The sequence below is a fragment of the Genypterus blacodes genome, unplaced genomic scaffold (assembly GCF_046128005.1).
Source record: "Genypterus blacodes isolate CSIRO-AG114 ecotype Tasmania unplaced genomic scaffold, CSIRO-AGI_Gbla_v1 ptg000053l_1, whole genome shotgun sequence".
NCBI classification, from domain to species: Eukaryota; Metazoa; Chordata; class Actinopteri; order Ophidiiformes; family Ophidiidae; genus Genypterus; species Genypterus blacodes.
Window position 1 is genome coordinate 5625967 of NW_027466865.1, and position 20928 is coordinate 5646894.

Below are 20928 nucleotides of genomic sequence, written 5' to 3' on the forward strand. Positions count from 1 at the left end.
GAATGTTGACACCCATCGTTTATAAAAATAACGCATGGCCATAAGCTTTATTTATCATTAACGTGACGGAACGAGATGGGAATGAGATGATTACCTCGCGGCCACGAGATAATTATGGCTTGATATTATCTTACAAAGGAATGGAACGAGATCTTCAGGACACTGTGGACAGTAAATAACAATTTTGATGTGTTTTAAAATAGAAATTCGAAACGTGACCGAAATATACAGCAAAATATGTGTCCAACAATTTACAAAATAAAATAAAGTTTGTATAAAAATATTTTTTAAGCCATAATATTATCTAAAACAACATTGAAATTGTTGAAAGTTTAAATTGTTGAAAGTTGAAATTGGTTCAGGATGCAGTGCACGAATGATGTACCGTGTGTGGCCATAATAATATCTCATTTCTTTTGGCACAAGGAAGCTATTTTGGGCACTTGCCCCACTCACTGTACACGCTTAGCCTGCGTGATATAATCAACAGCAGACAAAACAACAACAACAACTTTAATTTAATTAGCTACGCTGATGACACAGAAGTATATAGATCTGTTGAGCCAGATCAAAACAATCTATTCTGATGTTGTGGAAGTGCTAAATAGCTGACTTGAATTTAAGGTTTACTAGCTGATACCTTGTTGCAGACGTCGCAAATAAAAGTCGATGTGTTTATCGAATTAAAGACGTCACTGTGGCCTTTTCTAAACGCTTAGACGATCTTGGGTTTTAAGGGGAGGTGCCTGTGCTCCTCCTTGTGCCTTCCCTTCTGCTACATATGTTTACTAGCCCCTCTGAGGAGGAGGAGGAGGTGGAGGACTGACTGACTGACTTAGGCTGAAGCTGAAGCTGGGGAGCTAGTGGGTCTTATTGACACACGCATCAGCAATAATGAACGATTACAACCGTTCAGTCATTGAGAGCGACTGTGTGAGCTTTGCAGAGAGTGTGTGTCGTAGCGAGGAGTCCTCATAAAGTGTTTGGTTCGCAAACACTCAGAAGCCCACAACCTCGTGTGTTACAGCAGTATTAACAACGAGCAACGCTACCCCTTACCTCTGGTCGCGGTGAGTGTTTTTAGAGTTAAATCCACTAACAGTTTAATCGTGTGAGTGACAACAATTGTATATGAACTCCGATTGCGACTGAGCCTGATCATCCTTCCTGTTGGCCAAAAAAGCTAATATTTAACGCCACATAACTGCTAAAATATCATCTGCTTTTTTCTCCTGCTTTGTGTTTTTGTTGTCTTAAATGTCGATAGAATTGCGTTAGGTTAGCTTGCAGTTGATGAGACACACTGGGCATGTGTGCTTGTGTGTGTGTGTGTGTGTGATATTCTGTGTCCTTTTCACAGTCGGATGAGGTCAGCATGGAGCCTGCAGAGTTTCACCCACTTCCCTCATTTATAGTAGCTCGATTGAATGAAGTCAGGAGGCGTTAGTAACAAAGCCATTGTGTGACTCTCTTGGGAGAAATCTGGCAACATTATTGGACAATATGACACATTTCTTTGATACTGACATGGATTTTGATTAAGTATCTATTGCTACCGAAATGTTGGCTCATCCACTCATTACCCCTCTCAAGTTACACCCAATGTCACAATGGTTCCAGAGGACAAATGTCTCCCTTTGTGTCCTGAATTTCTCGTTCCCACACATTGTATATTATTGTGTCCTGCCTTTTTCAACTTTGCATTTTGAAGCCTCCAGTTGCTGATTGTGGCTGTTTCTTTGGATACTTGTATCCCCTCTCATTTCACTCCTGCACTGTTGACCTTTAGCCCACATGAAGGAGGCACACTTGGCTTTCTCATCAGCTGTTGCAGACAGGCTGTTTACTGCATGCAGGCTGGGTGATGCAGCCTTCCTGGCACTGTGAACAGCATAACAGTCTGGATTTGTTTAAATCACAAGAGCTGATTGAAATGTTCCAAGCCTTACATGGAAAAACCCCATAGTTGCAGGTATCACCTTTATTTATGTGTCATCATCTGAAGCAAATCAGGTTTCAGCTAGTTCAAAGCCACAATCAAATAAGCCATCATGCAGGCACATAATGTCTGCATCATTCAGGGCATTTCATTCAGCTATTCTAGACACTTGCGTCTATCAATGCGTAGGCGGCATTGATAGATAAATATTGTAAAACCTCGATTACTGTCTCGCATCAGACGAAGCCATGTTGCAAACTGTTATATCCTATTTTAAGATGTCTTTGTGATGTTATTCTTGATTTCATTTTAGTAGCTGTAATCTCTCTATCTCAAACATTGAGCAGGTCTGCTGTCCCCAAAACTTTAGGGAGAAGATCTAAGTGAGCTTTTTAGAGATGGCTAAAAACACACTTGTCTCAGTTAGAAATGTTACAATTGTATTTATTTAGCTTTATTTTAGTTTTTAACATTTTTTCCTCTTTGAGCTATTTATTGTACCACGAGTGTGAGTTATACACACTTAATGAATATAATTGAGCAGAAAAGAATCATAATATTTCTTCTGGCTCAGAACCTATCAATCAACCAACCTACACTGACCTATCCGAACCGGCACTTGCTCTTCTTCCTCAGTTTAACTTTCTTGTCAGGCTTTCTAACTTCTCTCTGTCTTTTTATGTCATAGCTACAGGTCTTGGTTCAGATTACCCAGTATGCCCCTGGTCACTAATGACCTCTTGACCTGTGACATCTACTCAAGAAAATGTGTCCAGACTATAATAGAGAATGTTTTGCAGCAAAGCCATAACCTAAAGAGTTATTTATTCACGTAGCTTCAAGGCGTGTTATTTGCTGTAAGTAATAGGTACAGGTAAAATGTTAAGAATTAAAATAATAGTAGTTTATTAATGACTTCTCCAAATATTCCATTTTAAAACAACAAATGCAAAAATGACTGAATGGATTTATCCTGATGTGCCTCTTTATTCACGTTGGCTCATATATGATGTAAAAAATGGATGAATTGTAATGTCACCTTTCTTGTTGTAGTCTCAAGAGGATGTCTGTGAATGCTGCCATTTGTGGTTTTGGGAATAATCCTGTGGATAGTGTGGCTGCAGTGGAGGAGTGACGCCAGAGCAGTAGCAATGCCTGAGAAAGGAGACGAATCTCCGTCTGGCTGCGGTCCCTCTGTAGCCGAGGAGAACATGTCCGCTTCACACACCTCTCATCCAGACAAACATTCCCCTATGACGGTTCCTGCTACCTCAACACATGATGAGGATAACAGCCCTCAGGCCGGTGGTGCCTCAGTGGACGCTGCGGCTCCACAGATCTCCTCTGAGCCGAATGCAGAGCGACTTTCATCCTTAATGACCACCCGGAGAACTTCCAAAGCCCACGTGCTAATGTCCGGCTCGGGGCCGGAAAACAGAAAACGCATCATGTTCGTTCTCGGAGGATCGGAGGATAATTCTTCAGACGAGGAGCCTCTGGTTACCAAACCTCCAAGTGGTGCATCTAACCCACCGCAGAGCTCCGCGTCCTCGGCAGCACCACAGCCCACTGCTTGCCCACGCATGAAGTAAGACCTTTTTTCTTCTTCTGTTATTGACACTTGCTTAATGTTTTGTTTTGAGAGTGAGATGGAATCCACTGATAAGGCAAGTCAGGAGGCATTGTGGAGGCCATTTCTGGAAGTTGTGTCTCTGGTATGTGACAAAAACATGGAAGCTTCTCACTGGTGTGAGACACTGATGATGTGAGTGAGATCAAGGTTTCTATTTAGGATTTAACATCAGATAATTACAATTGATGTATTTTTGTATTGTATATCATTAGATATTGGTTACATGCCTCAGTGCTCCTATTTGCTTTACAAGTGTGTGATCACTTGACTGCATTGTGTTGTCCTGTGGTATTGTTGCATGCCAAACTCCCCGACTCTATTATTGGAGCAAGTGACCCAGCAGTGACATTGATAACTGCAGTGGGAGATTGGAACACAGAGCAGTTGCCAGAGACATAACATGGATATTACGAGAAATATTGCATGACACATGTGATCAACTTGAAGTTTTTAGTTTGCTGGTGTGCAATGTTGGAATCACCATGAAGGGAAGCCGGGTAAGAGAGTGTCTTCTGTTACAGTCCAGCTTTAGAAATGTCTCTACAGAATGCAAATGCTTTGCCCTGCTTGCGTTGGCTTAAATGGTTGTTTACTTAATAGCTGGAATGATGATGACCCTGGCAAGCCTCTGTTTATTTATAAGGAGCAGCCTTTGTGACACAATAGACACAAATTCAGTTGTCCCTCAGTGATCCGTGAATGAAGGATCCATCGCTGCCCATTTTGGTAGGGGAGGGACAGAGGAGCGGCAGAGAGGAAGGGCTCTGTGCACGTCACTTTGTTTTGCCCTTAGATTGAGGTTGCGATCCTCTTGCGTGTTTCTTAGGCATGCAGGGCACTATAATGGAGGGAAGTGGCTGTGAAAGTCTGAACTTGTTTCCTTATCTCAAAAGGTTAGTGCTGTTAAAGAGGCTGATTACGTCGCTAGTAATTTTCTGTTTGTTTTGTGCAGAACTGTCACATGCTGTAGGTCAGTAATGTGAAAATGCAGAGCCGTGTGTGAGTTTAACGCCTGCAGACGTGTTTCTGTGTGTAGAAGATTGTGAGTAGGAAACAGTGCAGTTGCAGTGCAGTGGCGGTTATGTAACTGGGCAGCTTGCCTGGGGCACGTGTGCAACTTTGAGGAAATGGAAAAAAAAAAAAACACAACAATTTATCCTCTATAAAGGGGGTGGGGAGTAAAACAGAGCACTGCTAAAGCAGCGCTGAGAGAAATGTAGATGTTTTCACACAGATGTGGTACAAACATGCTCATAAGTCAATGCCCGTGGTCTGTGCTTGTAAAGTTGTCTGTTTGAAAAGTGGAGGAAAAGAACACCAAGCAGGAAGAAGGTTAATAGTTCAACTGCATAGCACGATCTCTAATCTCTGAAGTAATTGTACAATATCAGACTCAGGTCTAAAGTTCATTGCAGGCCGTTTTGCTGACCAGTATCAATATCAAGCACTGAAGTAACGCAGGTGTTTTCTCAGAGATAGCTTCACACAGCTCAGACTTCCAGTGAAGGTTCAAGTGGCTGTATTTCAGTCACAATGAGACTTTGGATTGAGCAAGGCCTGGGCCGGCTGATCATCATGGTATGTATATGGTGTCAAATAGTATTACTGTATTTTTTTTTCAGATCTCCTGCTAATCGTTTATGCCAAAATAAGGAAGTGTTGTGCTTTTGTTCTCCTCCGTGTATACAGTGTTTCAAAAGTATCCTCTTCTGCCTGCTGTTACATCTAAAATATGATAGAATCTTGTGTATGTTAAACTGCTAAAGTTGTATTTTAGGACCCAAATCACCTTTTTATTGCTGAACATCTGATTAAGTAGAATGAGTGCTAGAGCTTTTTTTAAGGGGTATTACCAGACACAAGATATTGAGTTTAAAACATTATTTAGGTGTGTCTGGTTGCAAGGACAGACTGAACTTTGCCTTTGCTGCTCCCTTTTTTGACTGTCCCTAACTCCCAAACCCCTGTAGCTGTGGAGAGGAGCACTTTCTTGCTAGCTTGGGCCTTATGTTGTGGGAGATAATCTGCGCCCTGTAGTTTCTGTCATGTTTGATCTGGTCAAATACGGGCCAGACAGGTAATTGTGTTGCAAGTCACCAGACAAAACTCACTGTTTGCTCTCCACTACAGTTCTAGCATGTCTGGCCATCACTTGGTGAAAAAGGGACGAGAACACCGAAAAATGGACCTGCAGAGAGACTTCACAGTGGCCTCCCCCGCCGAGTTTGTCACTCGCTTTGGTGGCAGTCGTGTCATTGAAAAAGTAAGAAGGGTTATCTTGTGTTTAAAGGCATTGCAGCAGGTCAAAGCAATCTTATCTCCCCAGGCTAATCAAGTGGTTTATTTTTCTTTCACAGGTGCTCATAGCCAACAACGGTATAGCTGCAGTCAAATGTATGCGCTCTATCCGTCGCTGGTCCTATGAAATGTTTCGCAATGAGAGGACCATCCGTTTTGTGGTCATGGTTACCCCTGAAGACTTGAAAGCTAATGCAGGTCATTGTGCACTTCATTCTGATCATTTTACTGCCCTACATTTATCTCGGTAAAGACAACAAGGAAACACTTAAATGCAAGTTCAGCTCAGCGGAATGAGTGTGATCGTGCTATTCCTGAATGCAGTGACTCTCTGTAGGAGTGTTGTATTCAATGTCCTGTGTTGACCTTTTCCCTCTACCCTGTAGAGTACATCAAAATGGCAGACCATTATGTACCCGTACCTGGTGGGACCAACAACAATAACTATGCAAATGTAGAGCTGATAGTGGACATTGCAAAAAGAATCCCAGTACAGGTAACATCCCCATTTCAGGGCAAGTGCGCTCCATCTGAATTTACTTGTTAATCAGAAGCTGAGATTGTCGTGTTGTTCCTTTTTCACCATTAATAGGGTGTATGGGCCGGTTGGGGTCATGCCTCAGAAAATCCCAAACTGCCAGAGCTACTGGACAAAGCAGGAATATCATTCTTAGGTACCCTGCATTATAAGTATTTACATTGTTTTAGTTTATTTGTCTCTATTCCAAATCACACAATTGATGTAACACTGGCTGTTTGTTTTTTTGCAGGGCCATCTAGTGAAGCCATGTGGGCTCTAGGGGATAAAGTGGCTTCATCCATTGTGGCCCAGAGTGCTGACATTCCCACACTACCATGGAGTGGATCAGGTATGCATCATTCTTCTTGCCGAGTCTCCTGTAACATCCTCCCCCTGATATTTCAGCCATCGTCACCCCAGCTGTACCCATTTGTACTTGAAATGGCATTAAAATTACAGTAGGTAATTGTTATCTTGTCTTTTGTGGAGATTGGTTCGCTTGAGCCAATCTCTGGTGCTGCAGAAAGATAAGATTGTGGTATCAGCACAAGGCTTAGACTCTCCGTAAAGTAAATTGTACACAGAGAAAAACAATGCAGCTAAGTATGAATGTTGAACATTTTTCTGTGTTCCAGGTCTCAGAGTGAACTGGGAAGAGGAGGACCAAATGCTGGGCGCTGTGATCAGTGTTCCTCCGGAGGTCTATGCACACGGCTGTGTTTATGATGTAGATGATGGGCTCGCTGTAAGCATCATCATCCATATAATTATACAAATATCCACACATCTGCTATTTTTCAGTTTATGTGTACAAGTATATTTTCTTCAGATGTATCCCATGTGCTTGTTCTTCACTTGAAGGGAGCTGAGAGAATTGGTTATCCGGTTGTTATCAAGGCCTCAGAGGGCGGAGGTGGAAAGGGAATCCGCAAAGTAGAAAGTGCAGAGGATTTTCCAAGTTTCTTTCGACAGGTTTGTGTAATTGCACAGTTAAGTTTCAGTTCTTGGTGTTTGCGTCCCTTGCCTTGGAAGTTTGATTCTTAGACCCATTGTGTATCTTGAGTGCAGGTTCAGGCAGAGGTACCTGGCTCTCCCATCTTCATCATGCAACTGGCCCAACATGCAAGGCACCTTGAGGTCCAGATCCTGGCCGATGAGTACGGTAACGCCATCTCTTTGTTTGGGCGAGACTGTTCCATTCAGAGGAGGCACCAGAAGATCATAGAGGAAGCCCCTGCCACCATCGCCCTGCCTTCCACATTTGAACAAATGGAACAGGTCAGCATTTACAGTAAATTCATATACAGCTTAATTCAGTTGTTTCTGACTGCAGTCTTAATTTCCAATTGTCTCCTCTCTCTGACCTAGTATGCTGTGCGGCTAGCAAAGATGGTGGGATATGTGAGCGCAGGAACTGTGGAATACCTTTTCTCTGAAGATGGAAGTTTCCATTTTCTGGAGCTGAATCCCCGTCTGCAGGTGGAACATCCGTGTACCGAGATGATTGGAGACGTTAATCTGCCTGCTGCCCAGCTTCAAGTAAACCTCTGTCATTAGAAAAGAAGTGGACCAGTCTACTGCTGTAGATCCTTCTCAACCATTCTTACCCTGTCTTTCATCTGTGATAGATTGCGATGGGCATCCCTCTTTATAGGATTAAGGACATCCGCCTGCTTTATGGAGAAACTCCATGGGGTGAGAACACTGTTAACTTTGAGTCTCCAGACTGCATGCCTAGTCCACGGGGGCACGTCATAGCTGCCCGGATCACCAGTGAGAATCCTGACGAGGTTGGACTCGATCTCATCACCATGTTTCTTATGCATTATTAAGTTGCAATGCTGACTTGCCTTTGTGGTCGCACGCAGGGATTCAAGCCCAGCTCTGGCACTGTGCAGGAGTTAAACTTCCGCAGCAGTAAGAATGTCTGGGGTTACTTCAGTGTTGGAGCCACTGGAGGCCTACATGAATTTGCAGACTCCCAGTTTGGTCACTGTTTCTCCTGGGGGGAAAACCGTGAGGAAGCTATTTCGTAAGTCTCTTTCTTTTAGTTTTTAGTTTTTCTCGTTCTTCATCAGCAAAAGCAGCTTTGAGGCCTCAACATAGAAACACAGCTTAATGTGTGTTTTGTTGGTTGTTTGCCATGTGTTTCAGGAACATGGTGGTGGCTATGAAGGAACTCTCCATCAGAGGCGACTTCAGGACCACAGTTGAATATCTTATTAAGTTACTAGAGACAGAAAGCTTTCGAAACAATGACATTGACACAGGCTGGCTAGATCATCTCATTGCAGAGAAAGTGCAGGTAGGAACCAGAAGGCTCAGCTGCTGATTTCCTCACTGAAGTTGTGTTTAGTGCGTTAACATTATGGGATCATTTAAGCTGCATACTCTTTTTTCAGGCTGAGAGACCAGATACTATGCTTGGCGTCGTCTGTGGGGCTTTACACGTCGCTGATGCCGGCTTCAGAAAGAGCATGTCTGACTTCCTGCATTCACTGGAACGGTCAGTATGCATTACAACTTTTTACTAATTTCATAATTGTTTGTGCATATGAAAGACGTCTGTGCTTGATACACCTGTAGGGGCCAGGTACTGCCTGCAGCCAGTCTTCTCAACTCTGTCAATTTGGATCTCATATATGAAGGAGTCAAATTCTGCCTCAAGGTGTCCGCATCATTCTCCTCACACGTTCCCTTATTTTACTCAAACTCCTTGCTTTTTTCTATACACTTAATCACTAAATATAATTATTCCTGTTGGCAGGTTGCCCGTCAGTCCCCAACAACTTACGCCGTCATTATGAACGGCTCCAACATCGAGATAGATGTCCACAGGCTGAGTGATGGGGGTCTTCTGCTCTCCTATGATGGTAGCAGCCACACCACCTATATGAAGGAGGAAGTGGACAGGCAAGACCTCTCAGCTATGCAGAATCTGGACTCTGTCTTTCCTTTTGTCATCTTTTCTGATTTTATTCTGATGCTGCAGCTACCGCATCACCGTGGGCAATAAGACATGTGTATTTGAAAAAGAGAAGGATCCCACAGTGCTGAGGTCCCCCTCTGCTGGTAAACTACTGCAGTATGTGATAGAAGATGGGGGTCACATTTTTGCAGGAGAGACCTATGCAGAGATTGAGGTGAATTTGACAGATTTTAATGAAGCGTGTGCAACCAAGGTGCATTTTCACCGACGTATTTGCTTTGTGCATCCAGGTAATGAAGATGGTGATGACTCTGACAGTGCCGGAGTCTGGTTGTATTCACTTTGTCAAGAGATCTGGGGCCGTTCTGCAGTCTGGCTGTGTGGTGGCTCACATGGAGCTAGATGACCCCAGCAGTATTCATCGGGCAAGTTGATGTCTTGCAGGTCAACTTTTCAACCGTCCTTTGCAGTCAATAATGGAATCTGTTCTTTCTTACCTTGTAATAGGTGGAACTCAACACAGCCACACTGCCACCGCAACAACCACTACCCATCACTGGGGAAAAGCTCCATCAGGTGTTCCACAGTGTACTGGAGAACTTGATCAAAGTCATGGATGGGTACTGCCTGGAAGAGCCCTACTTCAGCTGCAAGGTACATTTCAGGCTCGCCTCTTCTGGAGAATCCGGAATTGTATGTATTAGTTATAGTAATGACACCGGTATGTCTGGGTTTGTTGTTCAGGTGAAACAGTGGGTGGCTACCCTGATGAAGACCCTTAGGGACCCTTCCCTGCCCCTGCTGGAACTCCAGGAGATAATGACCAGTGTGACAGGTCGCATCCCACCTGCTGTGGATAAGAGCATACGCAAAATCATGGCCCAGTATGCGAGCAACATCACCTCTGTCCTCTGCCAGTTCCCAAGCCAAAAGGTAAGAGTTTCACAAAGATGGCCTAAGTGTCTGTTTTAGATGCTGTTTATAATATTACCCTCCTCCTCTTCATATAACAGATTGCAAATATTGTAGACAGCCATGCAGCAACTCTACAGAGGAAAGCTGATCGAGAAGTCTTCTTCATCAACACCCAGAGTATTGTTCAGCTGGTACAGAGGTCCGTTTTTGTGATTTCTTTTTTTTTTTTCAGAGCCAAATTGTCCATCAGTAATATATTTCAATGAGAATAGTATTGCTTTGGTTGACATTTGATTGAATGTGACTGTCAAGGTATCGCAGTGGAATCCGTGGTTACATAAAATCTGTGGTTCTGGATCTCCTGAAGCGTTACCTGCAAGTAGAGATGCAGTTTCAACAAGGTGACAATGCTGTATCAGATGCATTTCCAGATGAGTTTGTTTTCTTTGATGGTTTTTGGACATGAGTCAATGCAATTTCATTTATATTTACACAAACAGCTCACTATGACAAGTGTGTTATCCATCTGAGAGAGCAGTACAAGCCGGACATGACTCCTGTGCTGGAATACATCTTCTCTCATGCACAGGTGTCAAAGAAGAACATCCTGGTCATTATGCTCATAGTAAGTCTTTCCCCCATGACCTGCATGCTTGATTTTATAATTCTTCATATGTAAGGCCTCAACACTCAACTTTGTGCAGGATCAACTCTGTGGAAGGGACCCGACCCTCGCAGATGAGCTGATGGCCATCCTGAATGAGCTCACACAGCTCAGCAAGATGGAGAACTCAAAAGTAGCCTTGAGGGCCAGACAGGTAAGATCGAAGACTTTGATGATGATGAAGCAACGATAGAGCACTCAGACTAGCTAGAAATGTATATTTAGTTGAATCTAGTTGTTGACCTGATCTAATATTTGTGAATGGTTAACAGGTTTTGATCGCTTCCAATTTACCGTCCTATGAACTGAGGCACAACCAGGTGGAATCGATCTTCTTGTCGGCCATCGACATGTACGGTCACCAGTTTTGCCCAGAAAACTTGAAGGTTAGTCCTGTCCGCAGACCACAGCCTAATTTATTTTGTCCCCCGAGCGCAGACCAAATGAGTAATATTTGTTTTGCTTGCTCACAGAAACTCATCCTCTCTGAAACCTCCATTTTTGACGTGTTGCCCAATTTCTTCTATCACGCCAATCAAGTTGTCTGCATGGCTGCCTTGGAGGTATGATGGTGAATATGCACAAATGCCGTTTATTCTGTTTGTTTATTTATCTTAAATGACTAACTCTGTCATCTCAGGTGTATGTACGGAGAGCTTACATTGCCTATGAGCTAAATAGCATCCAGCATCACCAGTTGCAGGATGGAACATGTGCTGTAGATTTCCAGTTTATGCTGCCGTCATCACACCCAAACAGGTAACGACGTGCCCGCATTAATTGTCACATTTTAACAGATCATGTGCGTTAAACTGTTAAAAGGTAAATCACCTTTGAAACGCACAAGGTAGAAAGAAATGCTGCTTGATAATGTATTTGATGAAACGTTCATGCATGCTGTGCCCCAATCACTGATTTCACAGCTACTCTTTCACCTTTGAAACCTTTGAACTGTTGTGTTGCTACTCAACCCACTGACATTACCTCCTAAACTTCCCCTTTGCCGTATGCAGTGGTATTGATCACAAAGCAGCCATAACATTACAGACTGAAGTCTCCAAAGAGCAACATGCTTGACTGCTCCATCCTCAGGACAGTGTAGCAGCTCCTGTATGTGATTCAGTGTTGCATTTAGAGTTTAATATTGATTACTTGCTTATAATTCTTGGCCTATTCCAGAATCAGAAGTTGATTGTCACAATTTTCCAAAATCTGACGACATTGCCCCAGCAAAAACTTTCTGGTTGAAGGAATCGTTGTTTTTAAACAGAGATATTGTGTACAGCCCTCACTTATATTATTCATGATAGCATCCTGATAAGTAATTGATACTTCCCTGTAGTACTTGTGCTAGTTGTGGCTGTAGTTAATGTGAGGTAGATGTAAAAGGTTAAAGTTGATCCTCCGTTGCTAATATCCACCTGTCAACCCTCTTATTTCAGAGGGAGAAGCCGTACTCTGAACAGGTAGAGTAAAGCTCCTCCCGGCTGGCCAAGCAACCATGTGTATGTCTTACAGCAATGCATGCTGAGCGCACCGTGTTGCTTTCCTTTCCCTTCCACTCTGTAAAACCAGAAACATTTGCTGAGGGATTCTACTAACACCTTCTTCTTCTTCTTCTTCTGCTTAGACAAGCATTTCATGTTTTTTTTCTTATTATTTTGCTTCCCTCAAATTGTGAAATTATAAAGAGGTTTGTTATTTGACACTGTTTGTTATTTGACACTGTGTTCCTCTTAAAAACTTCAAGCCTGATATTGTATTGATTGCCACCACATTGGGAGCCTGAATTCTCCAGCGTCTGATTTTGCAACCATCAATCAAACTGCTGCTCGTGATCTATGTAACAGCAATTCATAATCCTGTCCGAATGGATATGAGATCGCCTATACACGGCTGCTTGGTTGCTGTATAGGTCCAGAACAAGCAGATTTGCTTTATTTGCGCTCTGTAAAAAATCCCGCCTGTTCAGTGTTGCATCTCTTCACTGGTTTTTGTCCACATGTTCCTGATCTGTTCGGGTGTGTGTCTCACCGTTAGGCTTCCTGTCCCAGTAAATGGTGCACGCACTTTAAAAATGAGGCGGCAGAGCAGCGAGCTCTTCCTGGAGGGAGCCTTGTCTCCACCGTGCCAGCGTATGGGAGCCATGGTGGCTTTGCAGTGTTTTGATGATTTCGAAAGGTAATGACTAAGTTTTTTCCACCCAAAAAGTCACATTGACCCAAATAACAGTTTCAAATAATAATAACGTGTGTTTGTTTTTGCAGGAATTTTGATGAGATTATCTCCAGTTTTGCTGAACAGTTGTTGGAGAACCCGCCTCTCTTCGAGTCTCTCTCCAATCTCTATGATGAGGAGAGCTGCATGGTGACAGCTTTGGTTGTGATCATTGGCTTATTAAAAGAGAGTGATTGATTTCTGCTCCCATCTCTCTAAACCTCTCTCTTGTCCTCAACAGTACACGAGGGACAACCCCATCCACATCATTAACGTGTCGATAAAGTCAGCAGACACGGAAGATGATGATGCTTTGGTCACAGCCTTCACTGCTTTTGCCCAGACTAAGGTCGGTGTCTCTACTCGTCTGAGCTTAGACAAGTTGATCTTTACACTTGTTGGATATTTTATATAACCTGGAATTTTTATGTATTGTCTTGAAATTTTATTTATTTATTTATTTATTTATTTATTTGACAGAAAGCAGTCCTGTTTGATTTTGGCATTAGAAGGATCACCTTTTTGGTCGCACAGAAGGTAATGCACAGATCATCTCCTGCTAACACAAAGTACTCAGTGTGCCCTCATGTATTAGTACTATATTTTGCAGTACTTTTGGAATGCCGGATTACATTTCCTTTCCTTTGGTAACAGCTTTTTAAAACTGAAATCTCCCACAATTTGTCTTAATTCTTTTAGTTTGTTCTTCAATTTAAATGCCATACATTATGTTTAAATGACATTGTTGTCCAGATGACCGACGTTTATCCTTGTTTATTTTAGAAATGGATTGCAAATGACAATATAAATTACAAAAACATGCATGGTTTGTATTTGGCACTGCTAGAAACGACAATGGAATCTTTCGTGCTTGTTACCTGCTTATTATGGTCTGTTCTGTTGACATGTCACTCCTACAGAGAGAATTCCCGAAGTTCTTCACTTTCAGAGCGAGAGATGAGGTAAGTTCATCTCAATAAAGTAATGCAATTAACAAAATCTCGTGGAGCTGATATGCTGCTTTCTGCTGCGAGAGGTGGAGATGTAACAAAGGTGCCTCTCCACAGTTCCAGGAGGACCGTATCTACCGTAATTTGGAACCAGCTTTAGCGTTTCAGCTGGAACTCAACCGCATGAAGAACTTTGACCTGACAGCTGTTCCCTGCGCCAACCACAAGATGCATCTGTATTTGGGCGCTGCTCGGGTTCAAGAGGGCGCTGAAGTTACAGACTACCGCTTCTTTATCCGAGCAATCATACGCCACTCGGATCTCATCACAAAGGTAAGACGGGCAGCTTCCGACTCCTGAAAACAATTAGACATCCTGATGTTATTTTTACATGATTTCAAGTTCTCGTTATTTAATACCAGGAAGCTTCTTTTGAATACCTACAAAACGAGGGAGAACGTCTACTGCTGGAGGCCATGGATGAGCTGGAGGTGGCTTTCAGTAACACCAGTGTCCGCACTGACTGCAACCACATCTTCCTCAACTTTGTCCCTACTGTCATCATGGACCCTTCTAAAGTCAGTGTCCAACTCTTTTCTTCCTTTTTATATACAGTTTGACAAATTATTATCTAAATGTTCTGAAACTGTATGAGATTAGAATGAGACTTTAATGTCTCTGTCCTTCGCCTGGGGCCCTCAGATAGAGGAGTCTGTCCGCTCCATGGTGATGCGCTACGGCTGCCGTCTTTGGAAGCTGCGTGTGCTGCAGGCAGAGCTGAAGATCAACATCCGCCTGACGCCCACCGGGAACGTTGTTCCTATCCGCCTTTTTCTCACTAATGAGTCTGGCTACTACTTGGACATCAGCCTGTATAAAGAGGTCACCGACCCGACATCTGGACAGGTCTCTTTTAGCCTTTAGATAGATTTGATATAGTTATATTAGTATTATTAACTGTGTTTGTTTAAATCATGTTTTATGTGTTTGTTTAAAGGCTCAAATGTGATAATGGTTGACATGAAAAGGCAAATTACTAAAATGACCTTCTGTCTTTTTCCAGATCATGTTCCAGTCCTATGGAGACAAGCAGGGCCCTCTGCACGGCATGCTGATCAACACTCCCTATGTGACCAAAGACCTACTGCAGGCTAAGCGCTTCCAGGCCCAAACTCTGGGCACAACATACGTCTATGACTTCCCTGAGATGTTCCGACAGGTTCTGCTGACTCGGCGATACTCACTGATACTCACTGATTCCTCCATATGATGTTTCTGAGGGTTCTGACCCCGAAATTCCACTTATAGGCACTGTTCAAGCTGTGGGGGCCAGGGGACAATTATCCTAAAGATGTGCTGATGTGCACCGAGCTGGTTTTGGACCCACAAGATCGGCTGGTGCAGATGAACCGCCTGCCTGGAGACAATGATGTATTATCTTATTTAATACTCTCATTAATATTATACAGAAGAGTACCACACCATCAGTCCAAGCTTTCTCTGTGCGATACATACTAATAGCATAATCACTCTTCCCTAGGTGGGAATGGTTGCCTTCAGGATGAAGATGAAGACTCCAGAATACCCAGAGGGTCGAGACATCATTGTCATCTGTAATGACATCACCCACATGATTGGCTCGTTTGGACCTCGAGAGGATGAGCTGTTCCTCAGGGCGTCAGAGCTGGCTCGGGCGGAGGGAATCCCCCGCATTTACATCGCAGCAAACAGTGGAGCACGCATCGGACTAGCTGAAGAGATTAAACATATGTTCCAGGTGGCATGGATTGACCACAATGACCCTTACAAGGTGACCATTAACCCTACAGTAATGTTTGTGGTGTGCTTGGCAAGGAAATCATCAGTTTATTTGTTGGGACATTGATTCTGATGAGTTATTTACTTCTCTGTCTGTAGGGTTTCAAGTACCTGTACCTGACACCTCAGGACTACACGCGCATCAGCTCCACTAACTCTGTGCACTGTCACCATGTAGAGGAGGGTGGGGAGTCCAGGTGCAGTAAATCATCAGTAAACTCTTGGAGATGTTTATGAAACCCTTGTTGACTTGTCGCTGTGTGATAGTGGAGCGGTGGACTTTGTTGGTGTTTGTAACCAGCTGCCTCTGTCACAGGTACATTATCACAGACGTCATCGGGAATGAGGACGGTCTCGGGGTTGAGAACTTACGAGGCTCTGGCACCATTGCTGGAGAATCCTCTCAAGCCTATGAGGAGATTATCACCATCAGTATGGTGAGACTGCAGATTTGAAACCCCTGAGCAAAAATAGACCTTTAGTTTGTCTGAAACCATTTTGTGCCCTTGCAGGTGACATGTCGCGCCATTGGAATCGGAGCCTATTTGGTCCGTTTGGGACAGAGAGTGATCCAAGTGGAGAACTCTCACATCATCCTGACAGGAGCAGGTGCTCTCAACAAGGTTTGTTCATCTAGCTCACATTGCTGTGAAACTGAAACTAAATTTGCATATTGTGTCTAAAATGAAATGAAATGAAAGTTTGTGTGGTCTTGTTAAGGTTCTTGGCAGGGAGGTCTACACTTCCAACAACCAGCTGGGAGGCGTCCACATCATGCACAACAACGGCGTCACACACACCACTGTGCCGGATGACTTTGAGGGCGTCTTCACCATCCTCCAGTGGCTCTCATACATGCCAAAGGTTCGTGTGTGTGTGTGTGTGTGTGTGTGTGTGTGTGTGTGTGTGTGTGTGTGTGTGTGTGTGTGTGTGTGTGTGTGTGTGTGTGTGTGTGTGTGTGTGTGTGTGTGTGTGTGTGTGTGTGTGTGTGTGTGTGTGTGTGTGTGTGTGTGTGTGTGTGTGTGTGTGTGTGTGTGTGTGTGTGTGTGTGTGTGTGTGGGCCATCTACATGTGCATATACTAACTGAACCAGAATTGTTACTTCTCCTCACAGAACAAACACTCCCAGGTTCCTGTAATAACACCTCAGGATCCCATAGACAGAGAGATAGAATTCACCCCCACAAAGGCCCCGTATGACCCCCGCTGGATGCTGGCTGGGAGGCCCCACCCCAGTGAGTGGTGTGATGTGACCCCCAAACGTGTATAATTCACCAATGGTCCAGGGTATTGTCCTAGTTGTGAATGTTGTTCCTTTGTGTCTTTTAGCCGTAAGAGGAGCCTGGCAGAGTGGATTCTTTGACCACAGCTCTTTCATGGAGATCATGGAGTCCTGGGCTCAGACAGTGGTGGTGGGGAGAGCACGGTTAGTGTATCGATGCAATACGTACACACTAGCCCAATGCATATCCAGCCTTTGTAATTCTTAAATCCCATTACTTACTTACTTTCCTTGCTAAAATCATTGATCTCGTACAGATTAGGAGGTATTCCACTTGGTGTTATAGCCGTGGAAACGCGCTCAGTGGAATTAACCATCCCAGCAGATCCTGCCAACCTGGATTCAGAATCTAAAGTGAGTAAATGTCACTGTCTCGCCTCAATTTTAAGTTTGTTTGTTGTCGAAATATTATTTAAATAAATTAACCCTGGTGTCTTTTTGATTGTGTGTGTTCTGTCCAGGTCTTGCAGCAGGCAGGCCAGGTGTGGTTTCCAGATTCGGCCTTCAAAACCGCACAGGCCATCTGTGACTTCAACCGTGAACGCCTGCCTCTCATGGTGTTTGCTAATTGGAGGGGTTTCTCCGGGGGAATGAAGGGTAAATGGTGATTTCTAAACGTTAATTACAATACTTGCACACTTTTGATGTGTTTTGAATTTTCCTTTCTCTGGCCCTGTCTCCTAGATATGTATGACCAAGTATTGAAGTTTGGGTCCTACATTGTGGATGGCCTGCGTGGGTTCCACCAGCCAGTGTTGGTTTACATCCCGCCACATGCTGAGCTGAGAGGTGGGTCCTGGGTGGTGATTGACCCCACCATCAACCCGCTGTGCATGGAGCTCTACACTGACAAGGAGAGCAGGTATCTGAAGCAAACAGGCTTTTTATATGGTTTTCCAAAAAGATCATGCCTAACTGACCCACATGCCTGAAAAACGCATCTATGAATTTGTCTATTGCCTTGATGTTGTTATGATTTGTTTCTCCAGAGGTGGCGTACTGGAAGCAGAGGGCACAGTGGAGATCAAATTCAGGAGGAAGGACCTGTTGAAGACCATGAGAAGACTTGATTCTGTTTATGCACGTCTGGTGGAGCAGCTAGGTAAAGGCGTTTTCCTCATCACTCAATGCGTCTTTTCAAATATTGCTGCCATACCAACACTGTTACACTTAACACAAACACACACACTTACCTTCGGGTCTCACAATCACACCTTGTTTCTCTATTTTGGCCAGCTTCCCCAGAACTTCCTGACAAACAACGCAGAGAGCTCGAAGCAAAGCTGAAAGCCAGAGAGGAGTTCCTGTTGCCCATCTACCACCAGGTGGCAGTGCAGTTTGCAGATCTCCATGACACCCCTGGCAGGATGCAGGAGAAGGGTGTCATCACTGTGAGTGTGCGCCACATGAGCAACTGATGAGATGTGTAAATTTGTGTCACTGTAAAATTGACTCTGCCCTCTTATATATTGTGGCAGGATATTTTGGATTGGAAGAATGTGCGGATCTTCTTTTACTGGCGTCTGCGTCGCCTGCTGTTGGAGCAGGTGGTGAAGCGTGAGATTCTGCAGGCCAGCAAAGACCTAAGTGACGGACACATGCAGTCCATGCTGCGACGCTGGTTTGTGGAAACGGAGGGAACAGTCCAGGTATGCGAGGACGGACACATTTACTCTTTCTGCTATTGCACAGGATTTCAAATTTGAACCCCTTATGATTACTGTAAGCATTCTCACACTGTGGTGATAAATTTTTAAGACTTCAAAACCTCTCGCCAGCGGAAACACTGTCTGTGTAAGTGGAGCAAATGGAGATTTAAAGGTGTTTGTTTCCCAGGCTTACCTCTGGGACAATAACCAGGCTGTAGTCGAGTGGCTTGAAAAGCATTTGGCCAAGGAAGACGGCATTGGATCAGCCATTCACGAGAACATCAAGTACTTGAAAAGGGAAAGCGCTCTGAAACATATCCGCAGGTACACACAAACACACACTCACACTCTCGTAAATGCAGTCTCGATATAAACACTGTGTCCACACTTAGACATACGTCACATACTTGCTATTTCCAGAGTTTACCATGGATTTTTAGATTGATTGCTGACAGGTGCTACTGCATTATCTGCCTGCTATGTGATAAAGATTTGAATTAGTTTCTTAGCCTCTTATCATTTAGCTCTCTCTTACCTCTTTTCCCCCCATTTCATTCCATACATTCATTTAGCGTTTTCTAGTTTCAGTCAGCCTATTCCTTGCACTGCAGTATGTAAATAAGCTACAAGCTCTCTCTCAACCGTCTACTACTTTAATGTGTGGTGATGTTCATGAGCTGGTGTAAAGCCACAGCATCCATGATTTTGAAGGTTGACTAATTTGATTTAGTCTGAAAATAAGGATTAGTTTTTGCATTTAAAGGTTGCTGGTTGCCGCAGCATTTCCTCCAGCATAACACACACCCATGACTCTCATTAATTATCTCATGTAACAGAATATCTGCAAAATATCTTTTCTCTTCCAGCATTCTAAATAAGCTAAGATTTTATGTTAATCCAGATACAGATTTACAGTAGGTAAAATCATGTTGTGTTCCACTTGTGTCGTAGCCTGGTGCAGGCCAACCCTGATGTAGCCATGGACTCCATCATCCACCTGAGCCAGAACATCACTCCATCCCAGAGGACTAAGCTCTCTCATCTCCTCGCAACTATGGAAAACACCAGCAGCAGTTAAGCTCAGGGGATGAATTGTTTTTGACATGTTGGTATTTCATGCAAGGAAAAGCAAACGCTGTAGCTGATAAGTCTGAGCTGGTAAGTTAGAGCTGGTAGGCTATATGGCACATTGGAGAAAATGGTGTAAACGGATGGAAAATCTGTCTAGAAAGCTGCTTTTTGGTCCACACTACACCATTATCATGCACATTTCACTTGACTGTGTTAAAGCTAACTGTTATTGTGTATTCTATAGAGGCAGTGGTCTCCAACCTGGTCCTACAGGGGGCGCTATTTAGCAGGTTTTCCTATCCTGCCTTTAAATGTATTGCTTGCCCCTGGTATCCCAAGTACCTGAGAGCACAAGTGAGAACTTGGAATACTACGTTCAGGCAATTTCTGTAATGGAAGGATAGAGAACCTGCTATGTTGGAGACTCCAACCAGTGGTCAGTTTTGAATGTTGTTTAAGTAAAGATGTGTTTTCAATTCTTTGATCGTTCTTCAAAACTAAAGAACCAGTACATCATTTTGTATTCTTTCAGAGTGAGAAAATGGTGCAGAAATACAAGATTACATTTTCATCAGTATTGTTGAAGTGCGATTAAAGAACAGGCTTATGTTTTCCTGTTTACCAGTATTTGTCAGTGTGAGAACACGAGTGACTGTGGACACTGTGGTCCCTCTGTCTTTAAACCTGTGTCCGTCCTATGCTGTCCTCTTTTAATGTGTGTGCATCCAGTCATATGAACGCTCAGAGAAACTATGACCTCGTATGTGAACGTGATGATACAGCAATAATTATTCAAACTCAGGTGTTACAGCAGGTTGATCAACACTGTTTGGGGAAGCTGAGTGAAGGCTTGATTTGTCTTCACTGCTGATCAAAAAAATGAAATAATGTGCCATGACATTTCATTTGAATGTGTTTAAAATCTTTATGTCCACTGTAAACTATTCTACCAAGGGCTGCTTGTTAATAAATGGCATTGATATGTTTTTGGCTAAAAAAATGTCTTTTATTCACCCATTTTATTTTTATTACGGTCAAGTTAA

At 43.5% G+C, this 20928-nt stretch overlaps 1 protein-coding gene across 4 annotated transcripts; it reads left to right on the plus strand.

Annotated features, from left to right (window-relative positions):
- The first annotated feature begins 805 nt into the window (after positions 1-805).
- On the plus strand, positions 806-20871 carry acacb (acetyl-CoA carboxylase beta). 4 transcript variants are annotated; one of them, XM_076150731.1, is made up of 54 exons: positions 806-1070; positions 2993-3527; positions 5703-5835; positions 5930-6068; positions 6257-6366; positions 6463-6544; positions 6641-6739; positions 7026-7135; positions 7252-7362; positions 7459-7668; positions 7759-7929; positions 8019-8180; positions 8259-8422; positions 8545-8695; positions 8793-8896; positions 8977-9058; positions 9158-9303; positions 9383-9533; positions 9610-9744; positions 9827-9973; positions 10064-10252; positions 10333-10433; positions 10547-10635; positions 10735-10859; positions 10939-11052; positions 11171-11284; positions 11372-11461; positions 11539-11657; positions 12341-12364; positions 12939-13079; positions 13166-13265; positions 13357-13464; positions 13596-13652; positions 14036-14077; positions 14183-14398; positions 14488-14643; positions 14768-14971; positions 15129-15284; positions 15374-15496; positions 15606-15875; positions 15983-16080; positions 16200-16320; positions 16396-16506; positions 16604-16747; positions 16998-17118; positions 17213-17309; positions 17423-17519; positions 17627-17762; positions 17850-18027; positions 18155-18267; positions 18402-18556; positions 18644-18814; positions 19002-19138; positions 19766-20871. In XM_076150731.1, the coding sequence occupies exons 2-54, from the start codon at positions 3013-3015 to the stop codon at positions 19890-19892; spliced, it is 7266 nt and encodes a 2421-aa protein (XP_076006846.1). In that variant the 5' UTR covers positions 806-1070; positions 2993-3012; the 3' UTR covers positions 19893-20871. The 4 variants fall into 4 exon arrangements, with proteins under 4 accessions (XP_076006846.1, XP_076006847.1, XP_076006849.1 ...); XM_076150734.1 differs by lacking the exons at positions 806-1070; positions 2993-3527 and adding exons at positions 4353-4465; positions 5046-5150; XM_076150732.1 differs by lacking the exon at positions 12341-12364.
- The last annotated feature ends 57 nt before the right edge of the window (positions 20872-20928 follow it).